Raw genomic sequence first — 12,607 nt, 5'->3', positions numbered from 1 at the left:
GCTTATACCACCTGAGGAAAAGGGCTGCAGATCAGCCCCTGCAAGCATAACTGCAAGGACCTGGAAGGGTCTTCAGAAAGGGATGAGGACTTTCAAAGAGGACTACCTAAAACCATGGCTCTAAACTTGCTATATCTTACTACATTAGGCTGAACATTTGTCAGATGCTATAGTTCATTGCTCTGTTTACCATTATAAGGTCAGGAACTAAAGAAATCGCTTTAGTCGCTGAAAGCAGTGTCACAGCTTCATGTAGGTGGAGAGTTAATGGAAAATAGTAAGAAGCTGACGCAGGCAAGAGTGCACAGGATGAGTAACTACACCTAATGATATTAAAGGACCCAGGTTTATCAGCAACTCAACTGTAGTTAGTTATAGATAACAGAGCAAACTTAGGAGACTATCAAAACTCATTTAGTGGTAACAACAGCAGAAGAAACAAGTGTGTAACATACATACAACATTCCACATATGATAAAATTGAGTATAATGCAGAGCTGAAAACCAAATTTGAAAAAGTGAAGTGTAAAGCTTTAGAAAATGCATAAAAATGGGCTCAAGTGGACCCAAGTACAAGGAAAAAGAAAACATCAACACTACTCACCTCCTGGTAAAGAGGAGGAAGAGAACCCTATCATGCTCATCTCTGTAAAAACCTGAAGATATCAAAGATATCAACACTATGCTGTGTCTCTACCCAGCTCAAAGCTATGAACCTTATCACCCTGCAGAGCATCAAAGTGTGACCCTAACATCAAAATATAAGGGAAGATATTGAAAGTATTTGGGGGTTTTGTTGGGTTATATTTACACATTTAAATGTATTTTGTATATTGTTAATGAGTGTTGGTTTTTATTAATTAATTTGGACTGTGTATGTATTATCATAAGAGGACACACAATAACTGTTTGTTGTGTTTTGCTTACACTGATACAACTTTTAATTAGATTAACAATAAATTCTTAGCTCCAGGTATTAGGAATATTCCCTTTTTTGCCCACAATATCACAAGCATAACATCACCACTGATATTTTGAAAGTGGGAACGTACCATATACAGAGATACCTTCTCTGCCATATACAGAGAAGGCATCCCTAATCCAAATGTTTTGAGGACCTAACCCATCTACTTTACTGAAACGTATGAAGGAGTTTCCAGGCAACAACAGATTATTCAAGTGATATTTTTAGCTCTATAGAAAAGGTCCATAAATGTTGCTTCCCAGGTTTTGCATGTCCCTTAATATATTAAGCCATGCTGGAAAGCTTTACAAAGTAATAAAATGAAATAAAAATACAAGGAAAAAGAAAAGACAAGGGAAATAAAATCCTGATTGTAACAGCTTTAAATGCAATTGATAATTCGTTATCACTTGAGCCACTATTTAGCAGGCAATACCTACAAGCTCTCCTCAGCTAAAACTGATTAATATCACCAAGCCTAGATAATCTGGAGTTAAGTGTTAGATCTAGTGACAAATTAAAAAGCAAATGTGCAATTCTTGCCATGATCATATACTTGTATAAGATGTGAAATATGAGATGTGCTAAACTTAACAATGTGGCTTTTGGCATTAAGCCTATACTTTCTTAAATCTATTTCATTCACCAGATTTTATAGCTTAATAGCTGACTGTCTCACCAGTATTTTCTGTTTTCTTAAGCACTAACCAATTATACACCAGCTTACTAAATTGATCTGTTGGGGTTTTTTTTTTCCAAACATTTTGTAGAAGAACTCCTCAGTAACACTGAGTAGCTCTATAATGAAGCTTTCATTTTAACCATTGCACAAATTAATCTCAAACAAAACATTTCCAAAATATGGATATTTAATCTTTTTCTCCCTCTCTGTGTGTAAAAACACTTAAAGTTTTAGCCAGGGTTGTTTGTTTCTGCACACATAACTTTATAGTTTGTAAATAGTGTCAGATTTATGCAACTCCACTTTCATACAGGATAGTAGCAAAACATGGTTTAATCTATTTATCACTGATAGCAGATGAGAAAAAGTTCCAGAATAACATTTTAAAGTGTGAAAATAAGAGTCTGATGGATGCTTCAACATTAACACCCATTTCAGCCTAATAGGATCTGTCCACACCTTTCTCACCCCTGTGATCTTTCTCCATGACCATTTATAAATCTTTTGGACCTGAGAAGTTCTGCTGCACACTGTCAGGCAGGATCTTTCTCACAGAGCTGTGAGGGAGTGGTCCAAGTTTAAAAACATTTTCACCATTCTAAAGAAACTTCTTAGCAGAGGTTCAAATGCACATACATTCTCTGTCCAAGGGTACAGGTAAAAGTCGGGGTGGCAGGAAGCTTATCAGAATTTTTGGGCAGCTTTCTAGGCTGCACATTTGGAAAAAAACCCAAAACATACAACTATATTTATTTCACTTGTGCAATATTAGTTCTTTTTCTTAGCTTATAGCATGGAATAATTTAATCAAAGCTCTCTACGTTTAAGGTTTTCTGTCACTGATTACAGCACTGCTAACTCTCAGACAAGCTTTTACACATACTAACCCTGCCAATCTGTCTCAAAGTTGCTAGGAAAGAATCGTTGCTGCAGTGAGTTCCATACTGAAAATGTTGCAGAAGAGAATATGGATGAAACTAGTTGTTAAAGTATTTGTAGGCTGCAGTAACACAAAACTAGCTTCAGTGTTTATAAGCCAAGTAAATACTGACAGGGAGCTTCCAACATTTTGTGATTCAATGGCAAATTTAAGAATGTTTGTGAAACTCTCCAGGGCAGCACAGCCCTTTCTTTATCACTAAGCAAGCTACCAGGCAAGTGCCACTCAGTTCCAACTCTATTATAATGATTGGTTCACCTATGTAAATGGCAGTGAAAACTGTGCGTGTCCACTTAAACAAAAGCAGGATGAAATTCAAGAGAAATTATATGGGAGAAACTTCCAGTCTAGTCCACTTCCCTGAATTTAAGGTGTCACACCTCTCTGAGGGTTAAAATGGAATTTTTGCTATAATTTGCATAACATTCTCTGTAGACATGGTTTAGGGGGGTTTGTTCTGCTGAAGCCCTTTCCAATTAAGGCATCTAATTTCTCATGTGAATTTCAACATTTTTTCTATAAATTATGGAAATGAGTCAGAAATATAACAGCTGGTATCCAAAGCAGTGACAATATAACAGGAATCTTTTGTATTGACAGTAGCTGAACACTTTTCTACTTTAACTCTATGGCAATAAAATAAAAAGGAGCTCTGCACAATGTGCCCTGCCAAACAAACAAAAGCCAGTTTAAACTAATTAAAAACAATTATTTCCCTACCTTTCCACTATTTCAGTCACAGTTTTAAAATGTTTCAATGATGGAAAATACAACTAGTTAAGATAAATTACAAAAAGAGACTTTCTGATCCTCAGAAACATCTGAATTTGCAGACCAAGCCCACAGAGTGAAGTTAAACCACAGTGAAAACAGAAGACAAGAGAACGATATTTAACTACATAAATGAGATCTCATAAACAAGATAACCTTTGTCTGTAAATATTGAGTGATATTAGCTTTAGAGAAAGGACAACATGGAAAATTTAGACTTGGGATGTTTGCTTGACTGACAGAAGTGCATGCTGATTTATAGAACTGGTCCTGATACCCAGAAAGGTCACAGTAATCATGTTAGCTAGTTAAAAGAATAAAGTGTAAATTATTAAAAGTTCATAAGTTTGGGGGTTTGCTAACACTGCTTTGGTTAGTAATAGCAAAATTTAATTTAATTAGCAGTGGAACCCCCAAATAACCAATTGCTAAGCCAAATGCCCATCTAGATGTTGTGGGGTTTGTTTTTAAGTATCTATGACTAAAACTTGATATAGCATGAGAAGAATCCCTCTGGCATATAAAGAGTGAAGTAAGGTGAATCATTTAATGAATTAGACCTTTATAGTTCAGATGAATCACTAAATGGCACCAAAAATACCAGAATGAGCTCAGGCAATAGGTGAAGAAGCAAAAAAAACCAGGATAGCTCCCACAAGGTTTATGATTTGAACTTCTGTCTTCCACTGGGGGTTCAGCAAATAGCAGTCCTAAATCACGAAAGAATTCAGTGAATCCAAAAATCTCTCCCTGTCCCCTTGCATAAATAATTAATTCATCAAAGGAACATGAGAACAGCCATAGGTGGCAATACTATAAGTTCACCTATGCAAGAGTCCTGTCTCCAAGAAGGAAAGTAGCTGCAATAGTGTGGGAACAAACATACAAATAAGGCAACATAAAATTATATCTCTCCTGTCATAGCTGCTCAGCTTCCAGCAGTCTGCAGCCAAAACAGAGACAACATCTCTTCTCTGAAACAAGCAATATATCTCTTGTTTGCTCTTGGGTTAGAACCTTGTTTCTTGGACATGAGAAAGGCAGTCTGTTGCAGCCTTCTAAAAGGAGGAGAGAACCTTCCCCTGCCTTGGAAATCACTCAGCCTGGCCCTGGGAAAGAGGCTTCCAGAGGTGGAAGGAAGGAAGAGCAAGGTGGGCCACAAGAAGCAGCATGCCTGCATTGTGTGCAGAGATCACTGACAGGGGCCGATAAAAGCAGGGCCACAGAGGTGATGGGTCCCTCTTCAGGGGTAATAGGAGAAGCTGCAGTCACAACAGCTCAGCAACTCATTGAGCTGACTGAAATTAAACCAAAGAGGAAGGACCTGCCCCACAGAAAAAAAAAAAAAAAGAAAAAGAAGAAGTAGGTTACAAATTGGTTTTGTGTATTCTTTCTGATTCATTCACTTTAAGCACCCTCTATTAAAAAGGGGGGGGGGGGGGAATCTAGTTTACATTTTAACAGAATCTTGCTTTATTTTACTTTTAAAATCTTTTGTCTCTCTTGGGTGTTCTCGCCGTAGTTCCAAGCTCTAGACATGCCTGCCTAAGAGTTAAAGTCAAAATAGTGGCCAGGTACAATCCTCAAAGGGGCTTTACTTTGATCTTTTTTCATCTTCTCTCAGGTGCTTTATCAATGCTTTATCAATAAAGTCAAGTCCCAGGGGGATGAATGAAAGCACTGTAGAAATCTTCAAGTTTGCAGTATCTGTTCATTTAAAGTCTTGGTATTAATCTTTCATTAACATAGATATTTCACAGAATTAGACTAAATAAATTGATAAAAAGGTACAAGAAAACTGAATAGGAAAATGCTCTGCATTTGAAAAGGCAGCTAAGTATGCAAATTTTATTATTTAAATTAAAATGTCAGTTCCCTCAAATTATATTAATGTTTCCAAGTTTGTAATGGAAAAATTGGATCAAGGCTGGGGACTGATAAAGAATCCTATAATCTTTCTAATTCTCTCTACCAAATGCAATTAAAAGTTATTAAGATTCCTGACACTTCAGCCTCCGTATAAAACATTATTCTTGTAGAAAATTAAACACTGAACTACAATCTACATTCATTTTTATGAGAAAAACATATTGAACAAATTTACCCAAACCACCAGAGTACAAGATGTACTGTATTTTAAGAAATTCATTTCCATGCACTGGAGGACTAAAATCCACAGAGATTCACAGTGGCACTACTTCAGTAATGATAAATGACAGCTATAATCAAGATGGTGGAATTCAGGAACCAATGAGATTTCAGTAGAAGTTTACAGGTTCCACTAGTTGTCCATAGAAATTACGTATATGCTTTAATAACATTTATTCATTAATCTGAGAGGTTTGCCATGAGTACAGAACAGGAAGAAATTACACAGAACACATGGAGCCCTATTTACTTTAAAGGTTGCAGCTGAAGATCAGCTAGTGAATAATAGAAGCCTGCATTGCCTGCCAACCATGCCATTTGTTTTCATTTATTTTACTGACTTAAAGTAAGACAAAACCAATCATCAGTTGCTAAGTTTCTTCTAGTATTGACTCCAACTGCTTTGCAGTTTTGAAAGAATATCTTACCAGCAGCATATGCAGCCACTGCTACATGGTCTTTACTGACTGACTGGCTTTTCAAAAACACTCATAGATGTTGGGTTTAATTCAATAAATCCTACATGCTTCGGTTCCCAATCACCTGAGACAGAAAAGTAAGGCTGAAAATTGATTTCTTAAATTATCGATGTGAATGCCTTCCTTATATTCTTCTTAGCCACTGTGACTTCAGATGACCTTGAATCTCTTCAATTTCTGCATTTCCTACACCTTAGTAATATAGCACTTTTGCTGTTAAAATATGTCAGTGTACCTTTTAACTTCTTGACAGCCAGTAATCTTTATAGGCTGAAATCGCCCATTTCCGTGACAAATACTTTGGAACAGGGAAGCCGCTATAGCAGCTGCCACACTGCACTGGCTGAAATGGGGAAGAAAGCCTGGGTGACACAACTGCTTTCCTAAACTCACGCTGCTTCAGGACACCAGGACTACCACTGCATGCCAACAAGGATTTGCTGGGTGGATTAACATTGATAACTGCTTAGCCCAAATCCACAGCGAGTTCCCAGTTCCTCAGAGTCCCTCTAGTATAAGTATTGCTTTGCTCCCAGACTCTTTGGCAGTGACCCAGTTTGTTTCATCTAAGCCAAAAATAAACAAAGGTGCAATTCTGGAGAGAACTGATTTCAGGGATCACACTCGAACAACAACATGGATGAGTCTGGATCAGGTTTGGGTCTCTGCTCCAACATTATTCCTAGTGGCTACACGCACTCAAACTCCATCACATGTACCAGATAATGCAGTATATGCCCTCAGCCTCATCATCTTAAAACACAGCTATGCTAGGCTACCAAACTGCCCTTGCTGCAAACCTGAAATTAATTACCCCTTACATACAATGTCAAGAGGAAACACAGGGCCAGGTGCTGTGCTGTGGAGATACAGCCAGTCTGCTCTGGAGGGGCAAGATCTGAGCAGTGTGGACACAAGCCATCCTGCACTTCTAATGCCTGAGGGCTGGGGATCAGCCCCTGGAATAAACGCATTTAGCGGCAAAGCTACATCTATGAAAACATGTTCCTCCAGACACAGCAGCCCATATCCTCCCACTGGTGCCAGCAACACACAACACTGGTGCTTCCTTCCCCAGGTCACAGCACAGAGAAAAACTTTCTGCTACTGGTACCTTTCTAAGCTAGTCAATATACCAGAGATGTCAGCAGTAGATATGAAAAGTCTTGTTTACAACTTGATCACCATTGTACAGCTATAACTAGCTCTGTACTGAGCATAACTAAAATGGATTTCAATGTAGTATCTATGTATGATGATTGATTCTCTGATTTATTGGTTATAAGCTATTCCTCTTCAAGACTTACATCTTTCAGCCACTGCGATGAATATACACAGTGGGGGTATTCAGACTGCATGAAAAAAACATAAATCTGAAATTTCATAACTTTCAAGTATTCAGCAGCCAAAAAAAATATTTCCAGCTTTTTATAGGGCAATGCACAAATAAGTTTTATGACTGTCCTTTGGTTAAACGTAAAGGTTAATTTGGTTCTTGTTTCTGGATATGCAGCACCCATTCTCATACAGGTATACAACTAGCTGTGTAAAAACCTGCACATATAGGTCTATACATAGAAAGTATGCATACAGCTACTTTCATTTCACACACAAACAACGTCTTCCTGATTTATTCTGGTAATAAATTTATGGAGACTGGAAGTTATACAAAGAGTTATCTATCCCCAAGAAATAAAGCCATAGTACTTTTTTGTTCTTCCATGGATTATATTCTGATCTTTATAACGCATCTCGGTCATTCACTCAAGCCTACAGAGCAATAATGCCAAGGTCAAACTTGCTCATTATGCAACGTTTAGCCAGCTCATTAGCACTGGGAAGTCAGAGAAATGAAGTCTTTGTTATTCCTCCTGGGGCGACTGGGACATGACTGCATTTCAAACACCTGTTCTGAGAAATCACTGTTCTGATTAGCCTGGTGGAATTGCAAGGCCAGAGACATATGAAAAAGGGCTTTCTGAAAAGATCCAGACACAGAAAAATATTACCATCGTTTTTGGAGAGATTGTTTGTCTTACTTAGAACAAAACTATGAAACTTACCAAGATCTAGGTAGATGCCTGGAACAAATGAGTTGAGAAAAAACATAAGAATAACGCATCCAAGCACAGTCAGGCATTTGATGAGAAGAATTTTGTCTGTTATTCTGTGCTGTAGACAGGAAGGGAAAAATAATAACTGTATTAAACAAGGAGCTATCTATTATGCATAGAGCTCACAAAAGTAGGTGTGAAATGCAAACTCCTATTCCTGTATTGTGTATTCCTCTTCAGCATAAAAGACAGAACTATTAGAATTGAAGCACTTCATGCATACCTATAAAAAACTTGAATATATGGCCAAATGTGATCTGATACAAGTAGCTAGCACCTGCCTGCATACACACAGCTGTGTTTAGTTACCCTCATCACAACTTCATTTCAGTAGGACAAGTAGGATTGAAATGCAATTCCTACTTGAGAGGGCACTCCAGGCACTCTGTGGTTTCATGATGCTGGACAAAATCACCTTTTTTTGCACTTATGCTTTGAAAACCTATAAACTAGACTAGAGGTTAAGATCTTTCATGCCTCCTGCACAACTCTCCTGGACATGCCAAGCCTGTAATCTTTATGGAGTTTCTAGACTTCTTGCCCAGCTCCTGCACGCCTGTGCTGACTTCCTCACGTTCTCACCCTCAGACCCAATGCTTTCCACCGTGACTCTGCTTCTCTGCTCTGATCTCATCTCACTTTGCTACCAATCCAGGGAATCACCATCTCCCACACTGAGTGCTGACCTCGATTCACATACTGCAAAGCTCTACTAAAGTACAAGTAAGTCTCTGATCTTTAAAAAGGTTGTCTTTAATGCAATGCCTTGAAAAAGGTGTAAAACCTAATAAGAAATTCTGTTGGGTTTGTTCTGGTTTGGTGTGACAGATAGGACAGTAATGTCCCAGTCAAGGACTTGAGCTCCCGAACACAGTCCTGGATTCGTTAGTGATGCCAGTGAGGTGGAAGGATGCGACATTTAGACAACTAAATTTAGGTGTAATTAATCCCACTACAGAGTTTACATCTCATCAGACCTAGCTTCAACATAAAGACTTAGCCAGTGTTAATGTGTGCACATCAAAGAGAACAGGATTTATCCAAGTGGTTTATGCCTCTGTAAATAATAAAGTAGGCATGTTACAGACAGTGTAGTACACTAGATTCAGTATTCAGTACATCATCAGGAGTGTACCCTATCATCACGCATCATGGTTATAAACAACCTGTTGACACCTTCTGAGTCTTTCTGACCAAGAAAACACTGCTGAATCATTTATTGATCCTTTAAATTATATTTTTCTAAGGAACGAAAGTATAAAACCTAACAAAACCTCACAATGTGGTTTAGTAACCCCATCCCACTGAGAAGCCAGCCAGCTTGCCTGCCAGCTTTTCTGCTATCCTGAGAGTTATTAATTTGCATTAGATTCAAAGCACTTTCTCTGTATAAAGGCATAGGTGCTCACATACTGAGAAAAACTGCCATCTACTTACTTTTTTCTGGAGTTCCTGAATATTTGTTTCCCAGTTTTTATCTTCTTGTGAAATTTGCCTGAAAGAAAAAGACACCTGCTTTTTTCCAGAGTGAAATTAAAGCTTTGCCAAGAGGACTGGAATAAATCCCCCTCGTCAAATAGATCAACTTTTCCCCATATAGAGTAACTTGTATCACAAAGGAATCATGGCCTTCTTACAGCCATCATTAAAATTCCCATGAGCAGTCACTTAAGACTCCACTTTTGTAACATGCTCCACTAATATACAAACTCTTTGATTCATGAAGAATGCCACAGGCTTGGAAGAAGCTAGCCTCCAGGATACGGACCTCAGTATAGGATCTGCTATATTCAATATGTTCCCTTCACAGTTTCAGGAGCTGATGTGTACCCTGCTGCAATGAAACAAGGGTTGTGTGCTAACATGCAAAAGTCAGAACACATGTATTTTACATTTGCATTTTATAATGAATTTTTACGATCCAAATATCATGCTACCAGCATAATCAGCTCTTCAGCAAAAAACCCTGGGGTTCTTAGTTCAGGAGTGCTGATGTTAATGCTAATGAATTTTTACGTTGCTGTAAATGTACTGTGCTGCAGGAATCCTGATTTTTAAGTTTAAATATACAATTTTTATTTATACTTCAGAAGTGTCTTCTTTAGAGCACTGTAAAGTCTAATAAACTGTTATAATCTTTCTAAAAGAATATCTTAACAGTCTTTTTTGTCTTTAAATATTAATACTGTCACTGCATTCAAAGTACACAATACCAACAAAAATTGTGAACAAAAAGTCATCATATTACTGAAATAGTTCAAGGTAACATATTTGCATGGCCTTACTCATACTGCCTGTTTGACATGCTTATTAATTAAAAATATCAATTTCACTTTCAGTTTAGTCCATTCTATACTTTTAGACTATTTATCACTGCTATTTTCAGTCATTAAATTCCATAGCATAACAAATGGTTTTGCTGGAATGTACACAAAATAAGGTTAACGTTTTTGTTAGTCCTAGTTTCAATAAACTTCTTTTCTATACCTAAACAGTTAGTTATGTGTCCTGGGTTCAGCAGTAGCAGTCATTTTTCTCCTTCTTAGTAGCTGGTGCAGTGCTGTGGTTTTGACTTTCAGCCTGGGAACAGCACTGATAACACCAATGTTTTTAGTTGCTGCTCAGTAATGTTTACTCTGACCAAGGATTTTCTGAGTCTCATGCTCTGCCAGGGAGGAGGGGAAGCTGGGAGGAAGCAGAGACAGGACACCTGACCCAAACCAGCCAAAGAGGTATTCCATACCACATCACGTCATGCCCAGGAGGTAGAACTGGGGACAGTTACCCAGAAGGGCTAGATGACTGCTCGGTCAGGCTGGGTATTGGTCGGCAGGTGGTGAGCGGTTGTATTCCCTTCACTTGTTATTTCCCTTATCATTATTATTGGTGGCTGCAGCAGTGGTCTGTGTTATACCTTAGTTACTGGACTGTTCTTATCTCAACCCGTGGGAGTTGCATTCTTTCGATTCTCCTCCACATCCCTCCAGGAGCCGGGGGGGAAAAAGGGTGGGGAGTAAGAGAGAGACTGTGTGGTACCGAATTACCAGCTGGGCTTAAACCACGACATTATGTCTGCACTCAGGTTCACACTGAATGTTTGATTATGAAATAATTTTAAAACTCAGCAGTTCACTGGTAACACGTTTTTTAAACTCAACAGTTCACTGAAGAACATTTTAATTTTTTGGTAAAAAAATGAAGTGTAGCATTTTACTACACTGAAGCCACTGTTGCAAGGGAAAGCCTAAGGACATATTTGTGATCTTTTCATGCCAAAAACTACCTGAAATTTCTATGCCTTTAAAGTCAGGTCATATTGATATATATTTTCCAGGTCTTACACATCAGTTTTGTCCTAAAATTCTTTGTGTTTTACTGAGTTTGAGGGTGACTCTTCATGTCTGCCCCAATACTTATCTGATCAAGAGACAAGAATATAGGTCTTATCCTAGTGAAAATCCCTGAAAGCCTTCACTTCCAGCTCTGCCTAAAATTACCAGTTGTGAGTCATTGGCTGGTTGAAGCAAACAGAAATATTAACCCTGACGTTAGCAAAGCAACACTATCGTTCCTAGATGTAGATTGAGATGAGCAGGAGCTCCCTACCAGTCCAACAAACTGGCTGTGCCTGCAGCTTGTCCCCACTGAGGGTCAGAGCAGGGGAGGTGGGACATGATGGTCGCCACTCACCTGTGAAACGTCCTCAACTTCTTCTTCAGGAGCATCTCTAGAGTCAGCACCTTCTGCATCAGGAGGCATTTCACAGCAGTCTCCTCTCTGCTGGCCGGGTTAATGCGCTGTGCTGTCAGTCTCCAAACATAGATCTCATGTTTCAGCTCTAAAAAAGAAGCAAAATCACTTATTTTAGAGCAAGTATAATGCATATGAAACACACATATGAGAGACACAAAATACATGTAATGTGCTCTGGTCTCAAAACTGTTAAAATTACTGGAATGGTTGCCCAAAAAATGAATGATTTTACCATTCATTTTGCAGAGCTGAAGGGAATGAAAAATAAATGGAAATTTTTCAAAATTTTAAAGGTTTCCCAAGAGGATTTAATTCCTAGGCATTGAAAACACAGCTACCATCACCTGTTGAAAGATATCTGATCCTGTGTAGTTCAGACAAACTGATTAACGCTTGCAATCAGCCTCCAAAATCCTGCCAGCATTTTCAACACTTTCTGATTTTACTTTTTTCCCAGTATTGTAAAGGCCTTGCAGAATGATTGAAAAGTGTCTGTTCCTATTCAGGAAGGACTTCAGACCTTAGACTGGGCATGGAAAAAAAAAAATATGAACAAGCTGTGGATTTTCCAGGAAATCAGTGAAGAAATAAGAGGAGAATATTCATTCAGAAACTGCACAAATGTTTCCTGGTGAAGCAGCAGGATGTTGAATTTACTTCAGAAGAACATGTCCTTTGAAAATCAGAACAGTTGATACATCTTTTTATACTGTGACTGCTGTTGTAGCAATAATTTTATGAAAAGGTTTTCTAGTT

The 12,607-nt window shown here is 38.3% G+C and overlaps 1 protein-coding gene across 1 annotated transcript in view; it reads right to left on the bottom strand.

The window, feature by feature from the left end:
* Positions 1–12,607, bottom strand: part of OCA2 (OCA2 melanosomal transmembrane protein) — a gene marked incomplete at both ends in the record, with an annotated part of 171,283 nt that overhangs the window by 79,426 nt on the left and 79,250 nt on the right. Inside the window, 3 exons of the mRNA XM_080614470.1 lie at positions 8,048–8,156; positions 9,536–9,593; positions 11,789–11,936. Coding sequence (XP_080470596.1) covers positions 8,048–8,156; positions 9,536–9,593; positions 11,789–11,936 — 315 coding nt within the window. The remainder of the gene's footprint in view (positions 1–8,047; positions 8,157–9,535; positions 9,594–11,788; positions 11,937–12,607) is intronic.

The sequence above is a fragment of the Psittacula echo genome (assembly GCF_963264785.1).
Source record: "Psittacula echo genome assembly, chromosome: 3".
NCBI lineage: Eukaryota > Metazoa > Chordata > Aves > Psittaciformes > Psittacidae > Psittacula > Psittacula echo.
Note: the sequence above shows the minus strand (reverse complement) of the source record. Positions and strands in the feature narration are given on the sequence as shown.